The 25,125-nt window shown below is 52.8% G+C and overlaps 1 protein-coding gene across 1 annotated transcript in view; it reads right to left on the reverse strand.

Moving 5' to 3' along the window:
* Nucleotides 1-24,248, reverse strand: part of LOC129016814 (tensin-3-like) — a 153,054-nt gene extending 128,806 nt beyond the window's left edge. The window contains exon 1 of the mRNA XM_063656953.1: nucleotides 24,061-24,248. Within this exon, the coding sequence (XP_063513023.1) occupies nucleotides 24,061-24,135 (75 nt within the window). The 5' untranslated portion in view covers nucleotides 24,136-24,248. The remainder of the gene's footprint in view (nucleotides 1-24,060) is intronic.
* Nucleotides 24,249-25,125: the final 877 nt, after the last annotated feature.

The raw sequence follows: 25,125 nt of genomic DNA on the forward strand, positions 1-25,125 counted from the left end.
GTTGTGAGAGGGATCCAGTGGGAGGTAACCGAATCATGGGGGCAGGTCTTTCCTGTGCTGTTCTCGTGATAATGAATAATTATCATGAGATCTGATGGTTTTATAAGAGGGAGTTCCTCTGCACAAGCTCTCTCTCTTTGCCTGCTGCCATGTGAAATGTGCCTTTCACCTTCCAAAATGATTGTGAGGCCTCCCCAGCACTTGCAACTGTGAGTCCATTAAGCCCTTTTTCCTGTATAAATTGCCCAGTTTTGGGGATGTCTTCATCAGCAGCATGAAAATATACTAATACAATCACCTAATAAAAAACTTCATGGCCAGGCACAGTGGCTCATGCCTGTAATCCCAGCACTTTAGGAGGCCAAGGCGGGTGGATCACTTGAGCTCAGGAGTTCAAGACCAGCCTGGCCAACATGGTGAAACCCCGCCTGTACTAAAAATACAAAAATTAGCTGGGTGTGGTGGTGGGCACCTGTAATCCTAGCTACTCGGGAGGCTGAGGCAGGAGAATCGCTTGAACCCAGGAGTCGGAGGCTGCAGTAGGCTGAGATCATGGCACTGCACTCCAGCCTGAGTTGACAGAGTGAGACTCCATCTCAAAAAAAAAAGAAAAAATAAATAAACTAAGGGAAAGGGTCCTGAACCAAGCAGAAGCCTTCATGTAAGTTCTGATACCTACACTACAAGCTCTGTGGCCCAGGACAAGTCACAACCTCTCTTAAATAGAAAAGATATCCTCCCCCTCTTGTCTCTTAACAGCTATTGTAAATGACCAAACGCTATACCATCTATCAGTTCATAAGAATCACTGGGGCAGCTTTTAAAACAGCTGACCCAGGCTCCACCCCAGACCAATTAAATCAGATTACCTGGAGGCTGAATCAGAACACTGGACTGTTGTCAAACCCCCCACCCCAACTCCATCCCGTGATTCCAATTTGCGGCCAAGACAGAATCACCACTGTATATAACAGACTATATTATAAGTATCTATATACATTTAAGGCACTGTTATTATGTAGTTGTTCCTATGTCGGTATCTGGTTTTTTCAAAGAGATTGCATCCTTTCTGATAACAGAGATTGTGTGTTCAATGCTCTGCAAAAGAAGGATAATGATGCTGCTAATTATGCAGTTGGTAACACTAGCCAAGTGCTTCTGTGTCATTACTGTAATCACCACTAGTCTACAAACCGTGATGGTGAGATGCAAAACCGAGATGCAGCACCACACAGCCAATGGATGAGGCATATGGGACTCAGGCCCCATATGCCTCAAGCCCCAGTCTCACGCTCAGACAAGAGTAGCATTCAAACACCTAACAAACACATCTCTCTATTGCAATGCAGCAGCTGGTACTTACTTTTCACTCGTATTGCAGTTATTTGTTTATATGCCTTCTCTCCTGTGCTAGATTGCAGTTTCCTAGATGCAGGACACCAGGCTCTTTCCCCTTTGTCCTCTTAGGGCCCTGCCCAGCGCCTGGCAGACAGTGGACCATGGACCCTCAATTAATACCTGTTGACCAAATGAATTAGCCACAGTCTGTGGGCCAAGGAAAGATACTGTGACCTTTTATTCCTTACAAATACCTTTATTCCAACCAGGGAGAAAGAGGCACTGTTTTCCTGCAGCTTTCTTGCCCAGTGGTCCACAGCTAGAAAACTTAAAGAGGGAAACAGCATAAGCACTGTTGCGAGGGCTCAGCCATTTGAATTGCTGGATCCCTGAGGAGTTCATTTAAGATAGTGTAATAACATCTGCTCACGCTTCATCTGTACATAACATCTCTATTGTGAAATGAGACCAGACGGGATTAGACTGCCCTTGTTTTCACCTGATACTGTGCTTTCATTTCTCCCAAAGGGGGAGAGGAGGCAGCAATGCTGAAGCATTTAGCAGGCTCAGTTCAGGAATCTAAATTGCACTTAATTGTTAGGAACAAAATGTTGGAAGGGTAGAGAGCAGGCTGCTGGTTCCACAAGGACTCCCTGAGGGGGACACAGTAATTAGTGCTGGTCTTGATTGTGAGGTCTCTTTTGAGAAAGAAAAATCTCTGCAAAATTGAACAGGGAGGTGCTCCACATGAATGCTCCACTCTGCCGAAATGCAAAACCGCAGGGACCTCTCGGATAGGTTCTCCCGGCTAAAGGTCGCCCTGGCAAAATGGTTACACACGCAAAAGTGCAAAGCTGCATCAGCACAATCCCAGCTACGTTTTCCTTTCAGGAAATATTCAGCTCCACCATAGTAAGAGGATTTAGGTGGGCATTCAGGCACCTGGGAAACCTTCAGAGGCATTCTGGAGAGGCAGACACTGATCAAAAACACATTCCCAGCCCAACTTCACTCTGATGTTAAACAGCCAGGAACACTTCCAGGCCTCGGGGATATTTCCCAGCCCACAGGGGGGCGGTATCTGGGGCAAGAGGGACACCCTCCACATCCAGCACATATTGTTCCCACACTTCCAGGCAGCAGCGTTTGACCACTACACTTTAAAAGGGAACGCAGTACACCTCAAGTAACCAGCTGAAATTTTGACAGTTTTTCACTCCACAGAACCTTATAAAAGTTTCAGAAAAACAAATGCAATGACTTGGGGAAAGGGAGGCTGAACCTAGCGGGGAGCCAACTAGCACTGCTCTGTTTAATTCAAACACCGTGAAGGGCCGTCTTGTGGACCACAGAGCACCGCTGGAACCCATGCGGTCCCCAGGGAACCTGTAAGGATTCCTACATCCCAGCGCATCCCCCACGTCATTGCAGAGCTCAAATGCCCTTTACCTTTGCAAGAAACACGCGAGGGATAGCAGGTCTGCGCAATGGCCAGTATCCCAATTCCATTGCAGGGAAAGGAACCCAAGAAGCCTTTTCAAGAGGCAGTTGGGTTAGAAAGAGCTAAGCCCCAACCCTCTTCCACGCTTACCAGAAGACTCCCCCATTAGGCAAAGCTCCACTGGCCCTCTCGCTCCTTGTCCTGCGCGCGCACACACAAGGGTACACACGCACCCACCAGGACTCAGGCACGGACCAGCGCACACATGCCTGCACACACAGACGCGCGCTCACAAGCACACACGCGTGGACGTGCAGACGGGGTGCACAAACACACACCGACATACGCGCACTGACAAGGGCACACGCATACACATGAGCACAAGCGGGTACACACCGGCACAGCGTCCACGGGCACCAGTGCACACCCGGCGCAGCCCACGTGCATGCAGCCCTGAAGGCGCCCGTGCCTCGCGCCCCTGGCCCTGCACACCAGCTCCGGGCTGCACTCACCTGGCGCCGGCGCTGGCGCGACCGGGTTCCGCGCGCGAACCCTCCCGGTGGCCTGGGGGTCAGGGCCCGCAGCCGCATGGCCGCCCCTGCCGCCCGCGGGAAGCCGGGTCCGGCCAGGCGAGGACGGCCGCTGACCCCTCCCCAGCGGCTATCGGTGGGGGGAGGATGCCTCCCGAGTCCCCTGCGGACACAAGTCCCAGGAAATGGCCAACACGGGAGGGGCCAAGGGCTCTCCGTGGCCGCCGGCCCAGGTCCCAGCCGCGCGCCGCCGCCTCCACAGCCACTCCTGCCCGTCAGAAGTCAGACGCCGGGAACAAAAGCCAGGCGCTAGCGCACGGTCCCGCACGGCGTCCCTCCATCTGACAGGAATTAGCCCTCCCTCCCCCGCCCGCCCCAACCGCAGCTCTGAACAAGCGCGGAGGCACAGGCTGAGCCGCCAAACACTGGGAAAGTGGGTGAAGAAACGCCTTCCAGGCGGGGGGAGCGGGGTCTTGCAGCCGCCATCTGACTGGAATTACCGACGCGCCGCGCTTGGCGCAGGGTTCAGCTTTACTAGGATTTCAAACCGCTCCGAGAACGCTGGCTAGGTGCTTAAAAGAATCAAAACCGAGCAAGCTCTTTGGCTTTCGGAATTTCTAAATCTTGATTATTATCCAGTCAACTCTGCATCTGTAATGAACAGTAATCTACACTACCCTGATAATCTAACTAGCAAACAGGGCATTTGGAGTGGAAAGCAGGGAAACACCGAGGCAGAAAGGCTTTTTTTCTAATTTGCCTCTTCAACTAAGAAAAACTAGGAGCCTGGCCTTGCAGAGAGGGACACGCCTAACCAGGTGAGGATTTCAAGCAAAGGTCAAAGCACAGGACCGCCCGGGGCCTTGCACACCTCGGGGCTGGGCTGCACCTCCCTGCCCCCCTCCCTATCTCCCAGCCTATCCCTCCCTCACCCCCCCCCGACCCCCACCCCCCGCCATCCTGCTCCTGGCAAATCAGGACAATTCACAACACATCTGAAGTGCCTTCTTCCTTTATGGGTCTGCGATTTTAGAAGGAAATTAGAAACCCGAAGTTCAGGAGGTGAAGATGACAGGGTGATGGCAGAAGATGGACAAGCCAGGATCCTGAAGGAAGGGTCACTTAGAAACGCCAGGAGGAGAGGCGGGCAAGATCCACAGGCAGATCCCGCCTTTCAATGCCTGTCGGACTTCACCAGCCTTCCCGGGGCAGTGGATCTTGGCTGTCTACAAGAAGCTTTGTGGCAAGTCTAAAACTAAAAGAACATGTTTAAGATGAAGCCACTACCTGTGGTCTACGGGGGGCAGCGGAAGAGACCCCTGCCTCAGAGCAGGATAGGGGGCCTTCTAGTCTCAGGCCAGCTAACCCTGTACTCCTACCACTGGCCTTCACTCCAGGCCCAGCCTAGGGGAAGTGTCCCAGAGCTCAGCCTTTGTGGCTCCAACACCCTAACTTCAGATCTACAGCTCCACTTGCAACTCCACATGCCTTGGATGTGGGGAGCAGTCTGGGTGGGCTAAGTCGTGGCCTTTATGGCTGACATATGTGCAAATTCCAGCCATCAATTCAACTGGCCGACGTTAACCTCTCAAGTTCCGGCACTAAATATCCATCTTTCTGCTTCTGCAGTAGAAGAGTAAAGCTGCTCTTCAACTTTCAACTACAAAGCAAAAAACCTCCTCCTAGAACACACCATTCTGGGTTCCAATTCCTCACTAAATCATCACCTGGCAGACAAGCAGGCATTCTTATTTCCCCCTGTCCTTCAAATGACACTATTATTCACCTTTTTCTATATTCATTCCTTCATTTATTTTTCTGTATTCGTTCATCATTGTTTTCCTATAGCATATCCAAACTCTAGTCTTTTCAAACATCCTTCCCTGAGAACACATCTGTATCGTATTCATTCCAGATTCCTTCACATCTGACACAATACGAGGTACATAGCAGTGCCTACAAACAGCTAAGAACAAGATGTGCTGCTGTCATGGTTTACCCAGGGCAAACACGCCCAGAGGTCAGCTGGATCTACCACCGCCCTTACCACGGTGCCCACAGGAACCGGCCAAAGAAATCTGAATTCAGCAATGAACAGATAGCCCCCAGCAGGATAAAAATCCTCCAACCTGAGTACCAGGATTCACACTCTCTGGGGTCCACCCAGGAACAATGGCCAGGAGCACAGGCCAGCCCACTGCCTATGCAAGCCAGAGTGGAAGGCAAATGGTTGAAGGTGGCTTTTTATTACAGGGATACCCTGAATCTGCTCTTACTTATTTAAAAGAGTAGCCATTCAGAAAACTCCCACACTTCATTACTAGTAACAAATAACATGCATGTGATAAACCTCCCCGGTGAGGACAACAAACTGATTTTTCACTGGCAAGAAACAGTGCTCAATCCTAAGGCGAATCTGCGTTCATCAGCAGGCCGCCTCTCCAGCCCCTCTCCCTGCCCCCCCACTCTGACCGCCTCCTGCCAGGCTTGCAATCTAGGCTCTTACACTCCAGGGTCCTTCTGCTCTGCGCCCTTGGGCTCACTTGGGGTTTCTCCCAAGGCAGTTTCCCATTCTCCTTTCTGGCTGAAAACCGCTGTCCTAGGCTCAGTTGAAGATCTGCCTCCCATCGGACCTCCCAGACTGGTTTATCATCCTCCATGGCTGAGCCACCCAAGGATGGTTGGGGCCCTGACACTCTAGTGTGGTCATAAGTCTTGTGCCTCCAATAGGAAGTCCTAACCTTGTCTGGGATTTTCTACACACAGCACCAAGCAGGAGCAATAAACACTGGTGCAGGAATGAAAACATTCTGCTTTGCTGTATTTCCACCACATCAACACTGGTGTTCACTGCCTGTCTCAGACCACACCCTTCTGAGTCCTCCCAGAAGTAAGCTGTAGCTGAGGGTCTGGGGATGCGAAGAGACTCAGAAGCCAGGGCACAGACTCCTCCAGGCACAGACCCTCACCTCAAAACTTGGGTGGCAGACTGGCCTCACTCCATCTTAAGGCCACAGTGAGCTCTGCGCTGCTGCCCAGCTTCCAATTTTCTTCGTGCTTTGCCACAATCCTTTGTGCTTTATACTCGCCGGGTTGTCTCCCCCTAGCTTCTGACTGCACTTGGTTCCCAGGAACAAAACAAGGTTCTTCCCAGGAACAAAATGAGGTTCTTCCCAGGGAGGATGAATTCCAGACGGCTAAGGCAGACATCAGCAAACCAGCCATCAGGAAGAGAGGCTACATCTCAACCTGGGTTGGAAACCCCGCTGGAACTAGGGACATGAGCCCCTCCATGAGTCAGACTTTAACACCAAGTACAAGGTTCCCTGGGGGAGAGCTGAGGGGCCACTCGTGCCCTTGTTTTGTCACTGGAAACTGGAGGCTGCTTCTATGTGTCCATTCCCTCACACGATCATGTATTCAACCACAGATATGTGAACAACGTGTGTGCTCGATGTCAGAGGAAATACAGCGGCTGGCTCACTCCGCCCCTTCCAGAGGGACGATCTACACACAGCATTAGGAGGGGGCACGGAGTCCACAGATCATGGGAAGAACTCCATGAATGGGCTGTGACTTGAAGCAGAAGCAGACACTTTCCAGACAGGAAAAGAGGTGAAGAGAGGCAAGGGTGGTAAAGCGCCATATTTTTGGTGAACTGGCCAAAGGCTGGGTGGCTAATGCACAGCTGTGTTGGGACACTGAGGGTAGACAGGGCTCAAGAAGCAAGGACAGGGTGGTGAGCAGGATTGCACAAAGCAGTGACAAGGAAGGAGGCCCCAGTACCGAGCTGGGCTGGACTCCAACGTCACAGGGAGCTATAACTGGAAAAAAGGAAAAAGCATCACAGGTGTATGTTCATCCTGGAGGACCCCTGGCAGTCCTGGGAGGACACTCAGGAGAAAGCAGGAGTGGACATGGAAACTCTAGGTAAGAGAACCTCAGCCTTGGGCAACAGCCCTAGAAACACAGATAAATGTACAGGGGAGAGGACGGCCATAGCAGTGGAGAGGTGACGGGAGATTGGTCATGCACAGGAAGATTGAGCATAAGGATCTGTGAGAACAAAAATGGGAGCCACCTTCCTTTCCATTGGGGAGGAGCTTGCTAGTCTAGAAAGGGGAACATTATACTAAGCCCTGTGTTGGGAGACAGGAATCAGGTATTGGTGTGACTCAGAGTTTCCAATCTAGAGACGTAGATACATCTAGAAATCAAAGTAGATGTGAATGTGTGTATACGCACCAGTGCACATGCACACACACACAGAGATACTCCCAGATCTGTCCTTGGAGGGTGGGGAGGCTCCAATAGCAACAGTCACCCCCAATGAGCCTGAAATCTCTTCTTTTTGGCCAGAAAGTAAGACAGCGCTCACAGAGCAATGGGTTTTTTAACAAAAAGACACAGGGGCCAGCCTGAAGAGGCTCCCACCAGGCAAACTGTAAACGACTTGGACGTCAAAATAGTGATAATATTGGATTACGACCCATTGAATACAATATGAATCCAAGACTCTTTGAGTCCCTACTGATAGAAGCAAATGACCAAGGCCGGGTGCAGTGACTCACGCCTGTAATCCCAGCACTTTGTGAGGCTGAGGCGGTGGATCACGAGGTCAGAAGATGGAGACCATCCTGGCTAACAGGGTGAAACCCCGTCTCTACTAAAAATAGAAAAAAAAAATTAGCTGGGTGTGGTGGCGGGCGCCTGTAGTCCCAGCTACTCGGGAGGGTGAGGCAGGAGAATGGCGTGAACCCAGGAGGCGGAGCTTGCAGTGAGCCGAAATTGCGCCACTGCACTCCAGTCTGGGTGACAGAGCGAGACTACATCTCAAAAAAAAAAAGCAAATGACCACAGAGACAGTCTCCGAGAGGCAATGGGAGGCCTGAGAGCAGGTTATTAGGAAGAGTAAAGGTCTCAGCTTCCATGCGTCGTGGGATGGGAGACTCGGGAGTTATGTGCAGTGGAGAGACAGAATCTAATGGGCTGTCACTGGTTGATCTTTAGAGAGAATACATAGTCTCTAAATATTTTCCTTTATTCACTATTAAAGGGAAAAGAGTAAGTCAACAACAGAGAAGCCTTCAGTCTCCACCTAATCAAGGGGTCAAGGTGACCATGACCTTGGATGGGACAAGTCATGGTTGGCACCACCTGTGATTCAGAGAGGAGAACATGCATTACCACTGGGTGTTTCTGCAGAGAGGCATCATCTAAACCAAATCCTCACCACACCTTGGCCAGACAACCCAAGTGAGGGGTGGAGAGTCCAAATCCTTAGTCCCTCTGATGTGTGCTCACAGAGCCACTGCCCTGGCAGGATCCAGCCCTGATTCCTGATTCCTAGCCTCAGTGCTCTGCAGTTGGGGCCACCAGATACTCTGGGCAGATGACTCCCAGCTCTCCTCTACCCACTACATGCGCGTCGACACGAAATCTAACACGGCCAGTCCCTCTGCTCCATGGCTTGAAGGTGTTCGAGTGTGAGGGAGTTCCTATGTGCCACCTAAAGCACATTTAAAAGCACTTTACGGCCGAGCACGGTGGCTCACACCTGTAATCCCAACACTTTGGGAGGCTGAGGAGGGCAGATCATGAGGTCAGGAGTTCCAGACGAGTGTGGTCAACATAATGAAATCACGTCTTTACTAAAGATACAAAAAATTAGCCAGGTGTGGTGGTGGGCATCTGTAATCCCAGCTACTTGGGAGGCTGAGGCAGGAGAATCACGTGAACCCAGGAGGCAGAGATTGCAGTGAGCCGAGATCACGCCATTGCACTCCAATCACAGGGAACAGTGTAAGACTGTCAAAAAAAAAAAAAAAAAAGCACTTTGCCTCTGATATTGAAAAAGACTGCCTTCAGTTTAAGGAATTTCTGACATCAGCAAGTTGTTGCCAGCTCTCATCTGCAGAAATTGAGCCTGGCCCTCTCTCCTTGTCCAAAGGCGGGAACACTGGTCCCTGGGCAGCAGGAGTCCCAGACTCTGTCTCTAGGGGCAGGTCTTGTACCTGGGCCCTGTCCAAACACAGACTTTGGGAAAATCCTCCCTCTTGTCTCTTTCCTTGTGCAGCCAGCTTGTGCTCCATCCGAAATCCAGAAGGGACAGTGTAACAGTGTGCCTCCCAGGGCACTCACCCTCTGGGACATTCAGGAAGTGTTCAGGCACACTTGCATCTCACCTATCCAGCAAACATCTTCCCACCTGTTCCCCAGGACCATGCGGGAGGAGGAAGACCAGCAGAGGACTTTCGGGTACATGAGGTCCCAGGGGCTCAGGATATGTGCATGGGGCACCTGAAAGACTGGAGAGCTGGGGAGCTGGCTTCCAGTCCCTGCGGTGAGGGGGCTTTCGCCCAGGCTCTTACTGACCCAGCAACATCCTAGGGGATGAGGAGTCCAACTCCCAGAGTGGTATTAATGATCAAAGATGCCATTTGTGAAGTGCCTGACCCTCAAGATGGTCCAAAGCCGGAGTTATCCACTCGGGTGGAAGCAGCACTTGAAAGCAGTACTGCTTTGTCCTTTACACAACACTGTTTCTCATGAAAATCACACAGACACTCAGTAGATATGTGATGAATGAGAGTCCACTGGCCACAGAGGAGAGTGTATGTATTCCACCAGTTTAACCAAAACATCTCCATTGGCTACAAAGTTCCCGGGCACGCAGCCTGTCCCCACCCATGGGAGTCCCCTGGGGTGTGCAGGCTCAGGCTCTCAATGAAATGTCATTCTGCGACTGCCACACTTCGGGGCTTCTTCTGACAAACAGATGGTGACTTCTGACATCCTTTGCATGGTGTTTTTGCCTGCCCTGGGGAAACTAGCATTTGTTCTCCGTTTCCCTCTGCTCTGACTCATCACAGAGTTCCTTCCCCCGACTTTGAGAAGTAAATAAAAAATGCTTTCCTTACAAAATTCACCTCCAGTGGGTGCTTCTTCCCTCTTCTCTGCTCAAAACAGAGCTGTTTCATTACAGACTGTGCAGAAGAGAGCAAAAAAAAGTGTTAAATTAAAGTGGCTCCCCAGCCCCCTCCAGCTAAGTCCCTGGTAGGATCTTGCCCCCTTCCCTCCCTTCAGAGGAGCAGGAAGAGTCAGGGGCTGGTGCCAAGAGGAGCATCTTCCTTCCTTCACCTACCCATGGGTCGGGGGTGGGGGTGCCCGGCCAGAGAGATAAACAAGGGCCCATTTGTCTCCACCCCTCACTAGCACAGAGCACGCCTTTCTCATGGTAAAACGGACCCCCATAGCTAATGGGCTGTCTGTGTGCCTCCAAAATCCATATACTGAAATCCTCACCCACGAGGTGATGATATTAGGAGGTAAGGCCTTTGGGAGGTGCTTAGGTCATGAGGGGAGACTCTGCATGAATGGGGTTAATGCCTTTAAAAAAGGGACCCCACAAGACCCTTCACCCATTCTGCCATGGGAGGACACAGACAGAAGGTGCCTTGGATGAACCAGGAGCCAGCCCTCACCAGACAATCTGCCAGAGCCTTGATCTTGGACTTCCAGCCTCCAACTGTGATAGCTTCCAGAACTGCCTGAGGTCGCAGAGCTAAATAACCACAAGCCCAAGTCCCCAGGTCCAGCTTACAGACCTACTGCTACCAATGGGTGTCCCAGGACCCAGGCACGGATCAGTAGAGCATCCCCGCACTTCCGACAGGCCAGTTTCCTCCTGTCAAATGAGCTGCCCCACCTATTCTAACCGAAAATGAGAACACAGGAAACTGTCTAGTTAAGAGGTGCCCTGTGCTGAGGACATCATGATTTACTTTTTACTTTTCCACTCCTTGCCAAGCATTTCTTCACCATCAAGTTGACTCCAAGCAGAAGAACCCTGCTGAGTTAGTTTGTACGAAAAGCCTGGACCAGATCCACGGTGTTAGGACTTACTCTGCCACTTTGAGCACCTCGAACACTAAAATCAGAGAGAGGTATGTTCACTTCCTCCAGGGGGGTGGAGAAAAAGGACGCAGTTGTTGGTGTTGTGCCTGGCCTTTTAAACTCTTCCGTGATAATACATTGAGATGTATAAGAGGGCATTTTCTTTTCTTTTTTTTTTTTTTTGAGATGGAGTCTCGCTCTGTCACCTGGAGTGCAGTGTGGCGCAATCTCGGCTCACTGCAACCTCCACCTCCCAGGTTCAAGCGATTCTCCTGCCTCAGCCTCCCGAGTAGCTGGGACTACAGGCATGTACCACCATGCCCAGCTAATTTTTGTATTTTTAGTAGAGACAGGTTTCACCATATTGGCCAGACTGGTCTCTTCTAGAACACTGAGGAAGAGCTAGATGGTAGTGCATGCCACTGGTCACAAAAGGGGAGGGGTTTCTACACTCCCCTCCCATAGAAATCTCTGTTACTCCGTTTGATGTGGACAAGGTGCCCAAGGCTCTAGCAAGTTTAACAACCTGCTCAGCTTCAAAACCTGTGCCAGATCCTTAAAAAGGGTGCTGGCGGCAAGAGGACCCAGCCTGGTCTTCCCTCCCTTGGGGGGCTCCCATGGGGAGGCTGGGGCAGTGGGAGGCGGGTCACCCACAGATAGCCATCTCAGTTACCAGTGTCCTTTCGGAAACCTCTCTAATCGACCCCCATCCTTTCACACCTCCCCGGTTTCTTCCTGACTGAAAATGCCCCAACATTCCCTGACTTAGATCAGAAAATGACCACTGGACCACATCTGGAACTGTGGGTAATGAAGCCCTAGGGGATCCCACCTGGGGGCAGCCTGAGCAGTTCTCAGCCAACACTGCTCCTCAAATCCCCTGCAGGAGCTGGTTAAAAACATACCAACATCACACAAACTCCACCCCTACCACTTACACCACTGTGAGGGGACACCACAGACTTGGGGGAACCCTAGGCAGTGATATTTCTTCACAGTCTTCCCAGGGGCTCTGATTTGTAGTTGGGTTAAGAAGCACAGAGCCATGAGATTTGGGGATAGAGGCAGTTCCCTGCTCTCCTGTAGCCTGGAGCCTCCCCCAGGAGGCCTGGACCGAGGTGGGCCAAGAGCTGCGGCGGACCCTGACCCCACTCCTCTACTCACTGCCTGCGGGTTTATTATTAATTATTATGGGCCACAGTTTCTTCATCTGCTAAAGCGGATGATCAAATTGCAACCGACCTCAAAAGCTTCTAATGAGGGGCTGAGGCTCAGACCTTAAGCATCTTACCTGAGCCACTTGTCTCACATGGCGTCCACGTCGGGCACCCCCTGGCCTCGCATACAGTCACCGCACAGCAGCACTGCTGTTCCGGAGCTGGACTGAGCTCCCAGGACCTGCCATCACTGCAGGAGAGCTCCTTCCTTACAGTCTTCCTGCGTCCCAGCCCTGTGCACATCTACTGCATAAGAGCCTGAGGAAACCCCCTCCCCCACCGCCAGGTGGCCCAGGACAATGAGGTGTTGAGGCTGGGAGCCTGTGGCAATTTCTACACATCTGTTTTCAGCTTCCTAAAAGGTTCGATGTATTGCTCTCATAATTTTTTTTAAATATCACTAAAGTATACTTACAGCATAGTACTCACAATCCTCTTATCCTCCTTGTTAAAAAAAAAATGTTTTTAAATGTTATTCAAGCAAAGAAAAAGGCAGTTCAAGTCCCACCTCACCACTGAAGCTTCTCATCCTGTGCCTGCAGTGACAGCCATCACTGTCCACCCAGGCTAGCAGGGAACAGACATGGCCTTGCGGCATACCCCACTCATACTATAAACTACGCGTGTGCCAAGACCATGGTCTCTCAGTGTGTGCGCTCAGCACCCGCCTGGTAAGACACGGCTGTACTCAAAAGGCGCTGCGGATGGAATGGCTAAACCAACAAAGTCAGACGCCACGTTTTAAGGTCACCCACTTGACTACCACACCCCTCAGTCATGCCCTGGGCTGGGCCTTTGGAACACCCTGAGCTGTGGCCTCCTATCTGCTGCCCTTTGAGTTTCTGATTAGATGGTTTACAATTATACTGGCAGGGTTCATCTGTCCATTCATTCATTCCTGAGTTTCTAGCCTAGAAAGGAGCAGAGAGAAGATAAAGCCAAGGAGGCGGTGGACCCTCCAGGGTGAGGAGGGAGGGAGGCAGTGTGTGTCGGGCTCCAGTGTAGACTGGGCCTTGCCCAAAACAGGTAAGCAGAGGCTCAGGAGCAAAGGGTGGAGTGGGGTGGAGGGCAAAGCGAAGAATTGTGTTGACTTCAACTGGACTAAGAATTTAAGAGAGATAAGGGGCCTGTGTCGGGGAGTGGAGGGCAAGCGTGGGTGGGACCTGAAGGAGTAACCAGCACTCAGTGGAGCCCTGGGGACATTAGGTTTGCACGCATGCTTCTGCTGAAATTGCTGAAATTGCAGGGGACAGCAGCACACACTGGACACGAAGACACTTGTATCAATGCGGTTCCGGGAGCTGCTCCTCCCAGCCCTCTAGGTGTCCACTGTTAGTCACCAGTACAAGGTACTGGGGACAATCCTATAGTTCCATCAGCTGGCCAGGTCCACATTGTGCATCTTCCCTGCATGAGGTCGGGAAGATGAAGGTCAGAGGGACAGCAAGCCAAGGTCACCGTATTCCAGGAGCCCTCAGCATGGCCCTGAGTCTACGCCGCCATCCACCCCTCCACAGTCCTTACTCATCAGTGCATAGCTGCTCTGTGCAGCAAGACACGCAAGCTAAAGCCTCCCAACAAACCTCAGCCCAGAAGAAAGTGGAGACCACTGCAGTTCACCAGCTCATGTGCATCGCTGCCGGTGCCAAACCCAGATGCACATGCACAGTGGGCTCCAGCATTGTCCCCAGCCACCCTGGCTCTCATTCTCCAACTCCTGATGGAGTCTCACTCTGTCGCCCTAGCTGGAGTGCAGTGGCGTGATCTCAGTTCACTGCAACCTCTGCCTCCCAGGTTCAGGCGTTTCTCCTGTGTCAGTCTCCCAAGTAGCTGGGACTACTGGCATGCACCACCACACCCGGCTAATTTTGTATTTTTAGTAGAGTTGAGGTTTCACCATGTTGGTCAGGCTGGCCTCGAACTCCTGACCTAAGGTGATCCACCCGCCTTGGCCTCCCAAAGTGCTGGGATTATAGGGGTGAGTCACCACCCACCCCGCCCCCCCAGCTCCTAACCTTCACGTTTTTCTTGCCTGTGCCAACTTTCCCAGTGGCATACAGCCTGCTGTAACACATCCCATCTTTGAAATCACAACCCTCCTTGGATGCCCACCCAGCCTTCCCATACCTGGCCTGTTTCTCTGCTGTTCCCCTTACAGGAAGCCTTCCTCAAAGGCTGACTATAGTCACTGCCCCTTACCCAAAGGCTCATGGGCTCCAGAATCCATGTTCAACCCATCTCACTGCAACTTTCCATAAGTCACCACCTAGCCATAGCCTGTCAGACCCAGTAAGGGACACTTGTCCCTCACTTTATTCCAATCCCAGCCGCATTTGAACACACCATCTCCTGACGCATTTTCTTCCCTGGTTGCTGTGACCCCATGCCCTACCTCACTGGTCCTGCCTTTGTCTCCTTTGGAGGGTCTTATCCCCTTGGGTACTTCTAAGTTTCAGGGTGCCTGGGCTCTGACCTAAAGGTCCTCTGTGTGCATGCACCCCTAGGCGGGCTGTCACCCTTCCCACCACCTGTCTGCCGGCTGACGGTCCTGACCGCTCCAGGCTTCTTCTCCCCTGACCTGCTGAGTCCTGAGCACCACCTGCTCCCACCTTCACTGGGCCATCCCTGAAGCACTGCTCACTTCAACCCTCCAAATAAGAACTCCCAGTTTTCTCCCCAACATGTCCTCCCTGCTGCTCTGTCTGCACAAATAGCACCCACTTCCCCACACAGTCAAGTCTCAACCTTCGGGCTCCTTCTCTTTCTCTTACAGCACACAGCCAATCTGTCAGCAAGCCCCGCAAAATAAAGCCCCAAAAAGGCCCAGTTCCCCGGTCTCCACTCTCACCATCCTGGTCCATCCACCACTGAACTGACCATCTGTCTGCATCCACAGGCCAACCAAATGGAGCTTCTTAAGACAGGAATCAGGACATGACAACGTAGCACAAAACCCTCTCCCAGCTTTTAGAATCTATACCCTTAAAAAATAAATAAATAAAAGTTCTTTTGGCCAGGCGCGGTGGTTCACACCTGTAATCCCAGCACTTTAGGAGGCCAAGGTGAGCAGGTCACGAGGTCAGGAGATTGAGACCATCCTGGCCAACATGGTGAAACCCCGTCTCTACTAAAAATACCAAAAAAACTTAGCCAGGTGTGGTGGTGGGTGCCTGTAATCCCAGCTACTCAGGAGGCTGAGGCAGGAGAATCACTCAAACCCAGGAGGCGGAGGTTGCAGTGAGCTGAGATCACACCATTGCACTCCAGCCTGGCGACAGAGGGAAACTCCGTCTCAAAAAAAAAAAGTTCTTTTCATGAGCCCACAGACCAACGCGATCTAGCCCCTGCCAATCTCTGGCCTGCTCTCCAACTTCCTCAGCCAGGTGCTGCCTCAGGACATTAGCACTTGCTGTTCCTTGCACACGGGACTCACTTCCCCCAGATCCCTGCTCAGTTTATGCCACTCCTGCATGAGGCCCTAGGGAAAAGTCCATCCACCTTGGTCTTATAGTCATCGGGTATGAAAAACTCACCTCTAAGAGGGCATAAACTCTAGTCCATCTGTCCACCCAGTTCACAGAGATCCCTCTGCCTAGAACACAGCTAAGGATTTGCTGAATGAATGAGTGATACTCCTGATGGTCCCTGGCACACAGACCGCCTACTGGGCCATTCCAGGTTTTTCATGCTCTGACCAGAACACTGCCGTATCAACTCTACCCACGTCCCTGCCCTCCCACCCCCATCCCCACAACCTAGTTACTTTGTCTGGCTCTTGACAGGGGTGCCAGACCCATGCCTTGGTCTCCTTTCCCCTCTTCCATCCCTCCCACCCATCCCCACTCAGCTGAGCATTGGTCCCCAAATGCAACACTGAGGTCTCCCTTGCAAGGCCTTCTCAGGGAGGATCAGGCAAGGTCTTCTGGCCCCAGGCCTCAGGGCCCCACAAAAGTTCTTACATCACAGAGAAACCCTGCACCCTCACCCTGCCCTTCATCTATCCAAGGCCCGGACATGAGAAGGGGCCCATGCCTGTTTGCTGAATTAATAAAGGAAGGAAGAAGGGAAATAGGAATAGAAACACAGCCCCATGGTTCCATGGCCAGCAATGTCCACAGTAAGCCTGGATGTATGGAGAGGGCTTGGTGAACTGCACAGCCCTTTGCAAAAGATAAACTTGTAGAACAAATGGGTGAGCAACCAGACCATAGGATCTGTCCTGGAAGGCAGTAACCTTGACTTGCTGCCCCTCTGACCTTCACCTTCCCAACTATGCTGTCCCTAGTTGTCCCACAGCAAGACAGCTAGGACCAGGAGACAGAAGCACAAAGACACATTTGCAGCAGGGTCTCAATGGGCAAGGCACATGCAAACAAAATCTCTATGATCTCATTTAAAACACTTATCACAATGGTCAATTCTCCTTCAAGGAATGTGTTCTAAGGCAATGACCATGCCTGGAAAGATCTACGTGGAAGGGCAGGCTACAGAATTATGCACAACAAAAAAAGCTGGAAGCAGTTTTAATAGCCAGCAACTGGGCTCTGGTCATTTTATGGTACTAACATAGAATGGGATTCAAATACTATGAAGTCACTAAAAATAATAATCACATCCATATTCACTTATACGGAAAACACCCATGGGATATTAACAAAGTTACAAAACAAAACAAACCTAAGTTTTGGTCATTCCTAAACAGTCTTATCCCACTCCTGAGGATTCACGCCACCCCAAAGAGACAGAATTTTGCTGTGGAATGACTGAGCACATCTCCCAAGTCTGCACCCAGCCAAGGAAGATGAGCTCACTCAGAAAAGAGGTGAGGAGGGGCTCAGCCTCTTGGGAGCCTGGGTGAATACCATTCACCAGACCTGCGGGAAGCGCCAGGAAGATCTTCCTAAAACACCCGGTTCCTTCAGGAAGCGTTTCCTCGGAGTGCCCCTGCTTCTTTCTCAAATGGGCAAGCTGGGCTCACTGCCACACAGAGGGCAGACAAGCTTTAGCACCTGAGCTCCCGGGCAGAAGGCTGGCCTGGTGTCCACTTCCTGCCGCTGGACTCGGGAACAGAGCACGAGCAGGTGGCTAGACCCTGGGCACTTCCTGAAGGTGGAGGCCCAGTGGGGCCAAGCCATGGACTGGATGGTTCTGTCTCGATCCAGGTGTTTCCTTAAGCAAATGGGGAGACCATGGAGGAGGTGGGTGAGGGCACAAAACGTCATGTGGCTGGAGCCCTGGGTGTGGCCACCTCAGGCCAAAGGGAAGGAACTAGAGTTCCAGCATAGCCACCAAGAGCAGGGGAGCCTTTGGCTAGGCCAGGGTTCAAAACTACAGGCAAGGAGACCCCCAGTGGAATAATTCATGCCTTGAGGAGCACTTTGAAAAGTCATTGGACAGTCTACAATGAGAACTACGAAAACATTTGCACTGCAGACCTCGCTCTTTCCACACCTGTGAATCTAAACTCTATAAGTGTCCACAGACAGGAGAGAAACAACATCCCACACAGGCAAAGTTAAGTCAACAGACCAAGGTTCACACTGTGCACATGTGTGTTAGATGAGTGGAGAGTAAGAAGTGTGCAAATTCGTGGAATGGAAGTATGGTTGTTATCACCCTAAATTCTTGCACTTGCAGAGACTGAAGTAACAGGGAATGACATCTGCTAAGGCACAACTGGAGCGGGGCAGGGGTGGGGTGGGGAAGGAGGCTACAAAATCATGTGTCCACGGGGACCGATCCTTGGCCTCTCTGCAAATGCACTTCTTCTGTTAGAGTGCCTTTACAAGGAAAATGGAAACATTTAAACAGACATTGAAAAGGAGCGACATTCTTACCCACCATATTTATCTGCATAAACCTCCCCACGACCATCACATTCTTCTGGCACACCTAATTCATTTCTTTTTTTCATTATTTTTCTCCTGAGGCTATTTTGGCTGCAAGATAGATTCTAAGAGAATAACAGGGATTTGACAAATAAAAGGGATGCTTAGAGATGCGTTAAAAGTAATCTTGCCAAGCCAGGAAGCCGTTTAGAGCATGGCACATGAGTGAAGGCGAGAAACAATTTGCCTGGAGAAAGAAGAAGAAAAATAACAACAAAAAATCACTCTCTGCCTCCGTTGCAGAAATCAACAAGACACAAACAGGCAGACATACCTTGTTTTATTGTGCTTTGCTTTATTGAACTTTGCAGATACTGAGACTTTTTTTTAACAAACTGAAGGGTTGTGGCAGCGCCAGACCAGTCCCTCTGGTTCCCTGACATTCGTTTCGGCCACAAGATCAAGGGAGTCAGTGCACCCAGGAGCAGAGGAGAGGATGTCCCTCAAGAATGAGACAGGAAGTGCAGAGGAAATGCGACACCACCTGTCCTAGAAGACAAGGCCAGTCACGCTCGCCTAGCGCTCATTCTAGGCAACCCACCCACCCATGAGGGGAAACATGGAGAACAAGGAAGCTTCCCTGTCTGAGACACGTATGGAAGCCAAGAAGTCCAGGGTCATGAGACCTGCCCAATGAAGCAGAAAGACGTTTGGAGAGAGATACAGTCATGACACGGATCTGCATGAAGTGTGTCCCTCACGCACTGGGAAGTCATCTTTGTTGAAGACATTTGGCCAGAGTGAGAGGCATCCAGGCCCCTGAGAAACAGGTGAGGCAGAGCAAGAGGGAGGATAGAGCAGAGGCCAGAGCCCCGGCGGGATACAGCGCCGTGCCACCGACAGGGGCATAAGGAGAGGGGTTCCAAAAGGGTGGCTTGTCCAGAGAGGCCAGCGTTCCAGTGACAGGGATTGTTGCCATCTCCCATTCCCGGCTTCTTCTTCTACACGGTATCGTGGTGTGGCTTCATTTCTCAGCGAAGAGCCGTGAAAAGATACAACCATCTTCTCTGATGTGCTTCTGCTCCCCTACTGCAGGACAAAGATCTCCTTTGGGGCTCTTTTCCTTGGTGGCTGTGTGGTCATCTTGATCTTAGAAAAGAGGCAGTCCATGATGGGGATGAGATTTCAAATGCTCCGGGGCCGATGCATCTCTTCACGTGGGCCAGGCCTTCACACACCCAAAGAGGATCTGCGGCGGCGAAAACGATTGACAACCGGCCTCATGACCCAGGCAGAGACGCAGAAAGAGGCTCAGCAAAGACAGGCCGACATGCCAGAAATCGCTTTGTGGTGCGCAGGGCATATTCGGCCAAAGACACACACGCACAAGGGCACACACACACTAACCGACAGAGAGAGGGAAGGAAAGACACACAGACTGAAAGGAAGAGAGAGAAGAGAGAATGGGAGACACACACACACACACACAGACACACACACACACACAGAGTCATACAGCAGAGGCATTGAAACACACACCCGCAGGCAACCCCTGAGGCTGCGGGGTTCTGCTCTCGACCAGAACGACCCTCGGGTGAGAGAACAGCCCAGGGGCACGCAGGCCGACCTGTCCTCGAGATCACGGCGGCAGGACTTTTAGGGAGACTCACCCCGACACCATCAGGGCAGGCCTGAGGCTGGGATGCCGTGCTGCTTCCCGCGGACTCCGCCCGGGGTTTCCTCATCCTGGTCGGCCCTTTGCGACTCCTGCCATCCAGAGACGTTCCCGTCGACCCCGTGGAGAGGTCAGGCCGGAGCCTCAGAGCCCCGACACCAAAGCACTGCCACGGAGGGCTCCTGCTTTGCCAAGCCTCAGGGACTGGTTTCTAAGACAACCGTGGGAAGCACTGTGACGGGAGAAGCCGCTCGCGCCTCGCGCATGCGCACTGGCTGGGCCGACTCGCGCTCCGCTCCTGGCAGTTAGGCTGCGTCCCCTTTAAATTAGGCCACCGCTGCGCGGCGGCGGCAGCAGCGAGGCTCCTGCTGCAGCCGCGGAGGCGGCTGGATCCGGGGTCCAGTTTGGGGCGGCGTGGGAGAGGGGGCCGCGGGTGTCCTGTCCCAGGGCCAAACCCCAGGAGTCCTGTCCTCAGGATCTCCTTGAGCCGACTTCCACCGAGGGACGGGGAGCTTGAGGACGCCTGCTGTGTCCCCGGGACTCCCCTTCAGATCCGATTTCGGCCCCCTCCGAGTGAAATAGGATGGGCTCACCACACCTGGTGAGGCAGGCAGGGCCTCGCCGCAGCACAGAATGATCCCATAGGTCTCAAGGCGTAGTGTCAGCTGAAAATTCACTGATCCATCAGCCCTCTGCCTCCCTCCTCCTCTGAAAGAGCAGTGGCCTGCCCCGCTTCTAAAAGCCCTGGGGCTCCGGAGAGCCGACCGCGCCTTACGGGACACGTGCAAACAGGAACAGGGGCGATTCCGAGGTGGAGACCATGTGACCACGCGTGGCACTGGCGGATCCCACAGCAGACGGTGTGAACGTGTGTCACCGGAGGCATATGGGGCGGGGCGACGGCGAAACAAACTGTAGAGTCCAGGCATGGTCCGGTGGAAGGGGGGAACAAGGGACTTTCCATCAATGCCGAGGAAAATCAAAGAACGAATGGGAACCGCGGGGGTGGGGGTGCCTGTGCCTGACCCAAGCCGCGTTTTCAAATGCCTACCAGAGGAGCAAAGAGGTTTCTGCAAAATTCGCCCCATCCCCAACCCTCTACCGTCCTGGTAGCCCCGACGAAACCTCCCCTGCACCCAGCCCCAGCCCCAGCCCCAGCCTAGTCCCTTTGGTTCCCTGACATTCGTTTCGGCCCGAACATCAAGGAAGTCAGTCCACCCAGGAGCAGAGGAGAGGATGTGCCTCCAGAATGAGACAGGAAGTGCAGAGGAAACGCGACACCACCTGTCCTAGAAGTCAAGGCCAGTCACGGTCGCCTAGCGCTCATTCTAGGCAATCCACCCACCCATGAGGGGAATCGTGGAGAAGAAGGAAGCTTCCCCGTCTGAGATAAGTATGGAAGCCAAGAGCTTCAGGGTCATGAGACCTGACCAATGAAGCAGAAACACGTCTGGAGAGAGAAAGAATCATGACAGGGATCCCCAGGAAGTGTCTCCCTGACGGACTGGGAAGTCATCTTTGTTGAAGACATGTGGCCAGAGCGAGAGGCATCCGGGCCCCTGAGAAACAGGGGAGGCAGAGCAAGAGGGAGGACAGAACAGAGGCCAGAGCCCAGAGCCCAGGCAGGATACAGAACCGTGCCACCGCCACGGGCATAAGGGGAGGGGTCCCAAAAGGGTGGCTTATCCAGAGAAGCCAGCGTTCCAGTGACAGGGATAGTTGCCATCTCCCATTCCCGGCTTCCTCTTCCAGACTGTATGGTGGTGTGGCTTCATTTCTCAGAGCTCCTGTGGGGATCTTGTCCTTGGCTGCAGTGTGTTCATCTTGATCCCAGAAAAGAGGCCGCTCAGGACGGGGATGAGATTTCCATTGCTCCGGGACCGACGTATCTCCTCACGTGGACCAGGTCTTCACACACCCAAAGCGGATCCGCGGCGGCGAAGACCATTGACAATCGGCTCCATGACCCAGGCAGAGACGCACAAAGAGGCTCACCAAAGACAGGCCGACATGGTGGAAATCGGTTTGTGGCGCACAGGGTACTTTCGGCCAAAGACACGCACGCACACGGGCGCACACACACACAAACCGACAGAGAGAGGGAAAGAAACACACAGAGACTGAGAGACACAGAGAGAAGAAAGAATGGGAGACACACACACAAACGACACACACACACACAGACACACACACACAGACACACACACACACAGACACTCACACAGAGTCACAGAGCAGAGCCATTGAAACACACACCCGCAGGCAACCCCTGAGGCTGCGTGATTCTGCTCTCGACCAGAACGACCCTCGGGTGAGAGAGCAGCCCAGGGGCACGCAGGCCGACGTGTCCTCGAGATCACGGCGGCAGGACTTTTGGGGAGACTCACCACAGCACCGTCAGGGCAGGCCTGAGGCTGAGATGCCGTGCTGCTTCCCACGGACTCTGCCTGGGGTTTCCTAATCCTGGTCGGCCCTTTGCGACTCCTGCCATCGGGAGACGTTCCCGTCGACCCCGTAGAGAGGTCAGGCCGGAGCCTCAGAGCCCCGACACCCAAGCACTGCCACGGAGGGCTCCTGCTTTGCCAAGCCTCAGGGACTGGTTTCTAAGACAACCGTGGGAAGCACTGTGACGGGAGAAGCCGCTCGCGCCTCGCGCATGCGCACTGCCTGGGCCGACCCGCGCTCAGCTCCTGGCAGTCAGGCTGCCTCCCCTTTAAATAATGGCGGCTGCGCGTCGGCAGGCGGGCTCCTGCTGCAGCTGTGGCTGGGGCTGGATCCGGGGTCCAGTTTCGGGAGGCGTTGGAGAGGGGGCCGCGTATGTCCCAGGGCCAAGCCCCAAGGAGTCCCTTCTTCAGGTACTCCTTGAGCCGACTTCCACCGATGGAAGGGGAGCTTCAGGGCGGCTGCTGGGTTCTGAGAACTCCTCTTCAGATCCGAGTTTGGACCCCTCCGTGTGAGAAAGAATGGGCTCAGCATATCTGGTGAGGCAGACAGGGCCTCCCTGCATCACAGAATGATCCCATGGCCCTCAAAGCATGGCGTCAGCTGAAAGTTCACTGAACCGTGATCCCTCTGCCTCCCTCCTCCTTTGAAAGAGCAGTGGCGTGCCCCACTTCTAAAAGCCCTGGTGCTCCTGCAAGCCGACACCGCTTTCAGGACAGGTTCAAACAGGGACGGGGCGAATCCGAGGTGGAGACAATGCGATCACGCGTGGCACTAGTGTATCCCAGAGCAGATGGTGTGAATGTGTGTCACCGGGGCATATGGTGCGATGGCGAAACCAACAATGGTGTCCACGCGTGTGCCCCTTGGAAGGGGGGTAAAGGTGACCTTTCCATCAATCCACGGGAAAGACAAAGGACACCTGGAAACCACCGCCACGCGCATAAGGGGAGGACTGCCAAAGGGGTTACTTGTCCTTAGAGGCCAGGATTCCGTTGACCGGAATCCTGCCATGTCCCGTTCTCAACTTCTGTCAGATTTCGGTGTGGGGCTTCTTTTCTCAGAGAAAAGCCACAAGGAGATAGCACCGTCTCCTTTCAAGTCGGTCTGCTCCCCTCCTGCAAGACAAGTAGCTCCAGTGAGGCTTTTGTTGTTGTTGTTGTTTTCCTATAGTGTGGTCATGTTGATCGTAGAAAAGAGGTAGCTCAGGATCGGTATGAAATTTCAATGTCTTTGTGGAAGACGCATCTCCTCACATCGTCGAGGCCTTCAGAAACCAATGTGGAACCGCCCCGGAAACGATGGACAACTGACAACATGAGCCAAGCAGAAATGCAGAAAGAGGCTGCATGAAGACACGCTGACATGCAAGAAACCTCTTCGTAGCTCACTGGGCACATTGTTCCCAACACACACACACACACACACACACACACACACACACACGGGCACACACACAGAGACAGAGAAAGCAAGAGACACAGACAGAGAGTGAGAGACATAGAAGAGAGAGTGGGAGACACAGGTCCACAGACATAGAGCAGTGGCCGAGAAACGCACACCCCCAGGCAATCCCTGAGGCTGCGGGGTTCTGCTCTTCAGGAGTACGACCCTAGGATGGAGTGCAGCCCACGGGCACATAGGCTGACCTGTCCTCGACATCGCGGGGGGCAGCTGTTTTGGGGGCACTCACCTGAACACTGTCCGTGCAGGCCTGAGGCTGTGAGGCTGAGCTGTTTTCCCTGGACTCCCTCTGCTCTTTCTGCATCGTGGTCGACTCTCCGTGTATTCTGGTGTCCTGAAACTGTTTTGTCGACCCACAGGATTGGTCAGGCTGGAGCCTCAACACCAACTCACTGCCACGAAGGGCTCCTGCTTTGATAAGGTTCAGGGAGTCGTCCTCAGCCAACCGTTGGAGTAACTGTGACAGGATAATGGGCTCGCGCCTCGCGCATGCGCATTTCCCAGGGCAACGCCTGGTTTGCTCTTCAAGGTCTGGCTGCAGCCCTTTTAAACAGGTTCTGTGATGCGTGGACGGGGGTTTCTGTGGCAGTCGCGGTGGTGGCTGGAGCGGGGATGTAGTAGGGGGCATTGTGGGAGTGGGGGCTTCCGGCCCCCCAGGGCAAGACCCCGGGAGTCCTGTCCTCAGGACCTCCTTGAGCCGATTTCTACTGGTGGAGGTGGACCCTGCTTGAGGGTGCCGTTTCGGGTCTCCGGACTCACAGGCTGGCGTGCATTGTTGTGATCATAGCTCACTACAGCCTCAATCTCCCAGGCTTAAGCAATTTTCTTGCCTCAGCGTCCCACGTACCTGGGACTACAGGTATGTGCCCGCACACTCAACTACTTTTCTTCAAAAATATTTTTGTACGAATGGGGACTTACTGTGTTGCCTGGCTCATGTCAAACACCTGGGCTCAAGCCGTCCTCCTGCGTTGGCCTCCCAAAGTGCTGAGATTACAGGTGTGAGCTTCCACATGCAGCTAAATTCTTATATCTTAAATCCCTACCTCCCACAATAAGCAGATGTTAGGCACACTTATTTTATAACTTTTTGTTGTTTATGTCTCTTTTTGTCCCTGGATACAGGGATTAGCAGCCAAATTTCAAATCATTAGGGGCATTATGCTGTGTCCAGGAGTGGCTGAGGCTTCAAGGACCTGCTGCTCTAACATAGGCGTGATGAGGAGTACAATTCGTCTTGTGTTTCTGTGTTGTTTAACAACCTTCCTGAGCTCCTCTAAGTCAGTCCATCCTG

This window comes from Pongo pygmaeus, chromosome 19 (assembly GCF_028885625.2).
Source record: "Pongo pygmaeus isolate AG05252 chromosome 19, NHGRI_mPonPyg2-v2.0_pri, whole genome shotgun sequence".
Taxonomy (NCBI): Eukaryota; Metazoa; Chordata; class Mammalia; order Primates; family Hominidae; genus Pongo; species Pongo pygmaeus.